Consider the following 3,080-nt stretch of genomic DNA (forward strand, 5'->3'; position numbering starts at 1 on the left):
AAAGGCAATATTGAACGACATAAAGCCAGACTTGTTGCAAAGGGTTTTACGCAAAAAGAATGCATTGACTATAAAGAGACATTTTCACCGGTCTCTAAGGACTCACTTAGAATCATTATGACTTTGGTGGCTCATTATGACTTGGAGTTACACCAAATGGATGTAAAAACCGCCTTTCTTAATGGGAATTTAGAAGAAGAGGTTTACATGGACCAACTCGAATGCTTTTCAGTTAAAGGAAATGAACACATGGTATGTAAATTGAAGAAGTCAATATATGGACTTAAACAAGCTTCCCGACAATGGTATCTTAAGTTTAACGATACCATAACTTCATTTGGATTTAAGGAAAACACCGTTGATTGGTGTATATATATGAAGATTAGTGGGAGCAAGTATATTTTTCTAGTTCTGTATGTTGATGATATTTTGCTTGCTACTAATGATCTTGATTTGTTACATGAAACCAAGAAGTTTCTCTCTAGGAATTTTGAAATGAAGGATATGGGAGAGGTAACATATGTGATAGGAATAGGAATAGAAATATTCCGTGATAGATCACAAGGATTATTAGGATTGTCTTAGAAAGCCTACATTGAGAAAATTTTAGAGAGATTTAATATGAGTAAATGTTCAGTAGGGATAGTTCCAATTCAGAAATGTGACAAATTTAACTTTATGCAATATCCGAAAAGTGAATTGGAACGAGAACAAATAAAAAATATTCCTTATGCATCTATTGTGGGGAGCTTAATGTATGCACAAACTTGCACCAAACCAGACATCGGTTTTGCTGTTGGAATGCTAGGCATGTATCAAAATAATCCTGGAATGGATCATTGGAAAGCTGCAAAGAAAGTTCTTAGATACTTGCAAGGAACAAAGAATCATATGCTCACTTATAAAAGATCCTATCATCTCGAGGTGATTGGATATTTAGATTTAGACTTAGCCGGATGTACCGATACAAAAAAATCAACGTTTGGTTACTTGTGATTGTCGACAGTATTGCCAAGCCGCTGAAAATTTATTGTGATAACTCTGCAGCAGTTTTTTTTCTCTAAGAACGACAAGTATTCTAAGGGTGCTAAGCATATGGAGATCAAATACTTGTCTATCAAAGAAGAAGTTCATAAACAAAGAATGTCAATTGAGCACATTAACACCAATCTTATGATAGCAGATCCCTTAACAAAAGGACTACCGCCCAAAATATTTAATGAGCATGTGAAAAGATGAGCATTATTGGACGTCATTAATGTTTGTATTATGATTGTATTAAGTTTATATATTTGACACTTTGAGCTCACTTACGTGTTTATGATATTTCCTGTTTTCTATTTAGTATACATTATGGAAATAGATGAATGTTAAACAGGATAGTTTCTAAAGAAACATTATGGTTGGACTATTACTGTACTTCTCATTTATGGATCATGTTAAGTAAAGTGCTATAGTTGTAGTACATAGAAGGGACTATGTCGATTAATGACATACAACCGCTATGGCTCACATTAGTTTTCTTTACTTAATTGTGATTATTATGTGATTGCCAATTAAATGAAATTTTATAGCATAATGTTATTGTGCACATTATACTCTTTTTTAAACCATGAAAAAAAAAATCATATGGACCAAGTGGGAGAATGTAAGAATTATTGTGACCCACATGATATGATTTATTATATGGTTTAATAATTATTGAAATGCTATAAAATAAATAATTATTGGTTACGAAAAGTTGCGACTCTAATAAAATGGAAGGGTATATCGCTTTGATGGAATGCACATTTTTAACAAACGTATAAATGGAGTCCGGTCCTCTCTCCACCTACAATGAACAACAATAACACAAAGGAATTTGGTATTCTCTCCTCCATCAACAGAATACATTAAAGTATAGTGGGTTAAGGGAGAGAAATCGGATTTCTTCTTTTGGTTTGAGATTCTTCGATTTTCTACAATGATTATCATCAAGTATAGCGCTATGGATAAAGGTATGTCTTCATCTATTTGTGAAAATCATGAAGATCAAATATCGTTGTTTTTACTTTGAATTTCCGCATCAAAGTATTATATGTATAATCTAACACACCAAGGACGGCGCAATAGGTCAAATATCAACGTCAATCCCTCATATGACATCAATTCAGGCAATATCACCTGTAAGTTATCCATCAAGCTTTTCTTCATCGTTAGAAGAAACGCCAATGACACAAGAACAGGAGGTACCGACTTGCTCTTTGAAGAACAATTCCAGCAGCGGGAACGTTGCTGATGTATTTAGAAAATTCACAATGTTCAGCGCACGAGATGCAACATAAGCATTATCATGATAACTGCATGTTCAAAAGGTTAGAAAGCAAAGTTAGTAGATAGTGATAACAATATTGAGATCTCTAATCCCAAGAAAAACTATATACAACAATCAGACCTGTTCTCTCGATCCAGATAATTTATGAAGATGACTTTGAAGATAAAAACTTCAATCTAGTGTGGAGAATACCATACTAGAAGAGCGGATCCATGCATATAGTAATTCAACCACACAAGCTAATGAAACAGTTACATGCATTGCCATCATAATGCAAATTGGATGTCACTGAACATGTGAAATATCGATTGAAGGTCATTTATGTGGCATTTGGAAAATCTTTCCAATGGTATATGGCAGTGTAGACACAGATAAAATACCATATGAGAAATCGAACCTCAAGAACCAGATAAGCTTTGAGAGTATAAAAACCGTACATCCATTGGAAAGTTGAAGTAAAAAGAAGCAATTGATAATGCCAATGACGGTGAGAGAGAGAGATTCGCGCCACTCACGGCAGAGGGAGGAGGTGGACGACAAGCCAAACGTGAGGCCCGTAGTAATCGATAGCCTGCTTCACTGGCGGCCACGAGTCCCGGCTGTATGGGCAAAGTGGGTCTACGAAGGCCTCGATCACGACGGTGTAGGCACCGACCCGGTGCTCCGCATACACGAACCCATCAAACCTCGCCAGCGGCAGGGGCAAGGCGCTCCCAACAAGGGTGCGATGGGTGGCGAAGAAGTAGAGGGCCCAGAGCAGCGCCAT

General features: G+C 36.3%; 1 protein-coding gene across 1 annotated transcript; it reads right to left on the reverse strand.

Moving 5' to 3' along the window:
* Nucleotides 1–2,170: 2,170 nt before the first annotated feature.
* Nucleotides 2,171–3,080, reverse strand: LOC104431918. The gene is made up of 2 exons (XM_010044441.2): nucleotides 2,830–3,080; nucleotides 2,171–2,339 (listed from the first exon to the last, which is right to left on the reverse strand). Exons 1-2 carry the CDS (start codon nucleotides 3,078–3,080, stop codon nucleotides 2,171–2,173), a joined length of 420 nt encoding a protein of 139 aa, XP_010042743.2.

The sequence above is a fragment of the Eucalyptus grandis genome, chromosome 6, assembly GCF_016545825.1.
Source record: "Eucalyptus grandis isolate ANBG69807.140 chromosome 6, ASM1654582v1, whole genome shotgun sequence".
NCBI lineage: Eukaryota > Viridiplantae > Streptophyta > Magnoliopsida > Myrtales > Myrtaceae > Eucalyptus > Eucalyptus grandis.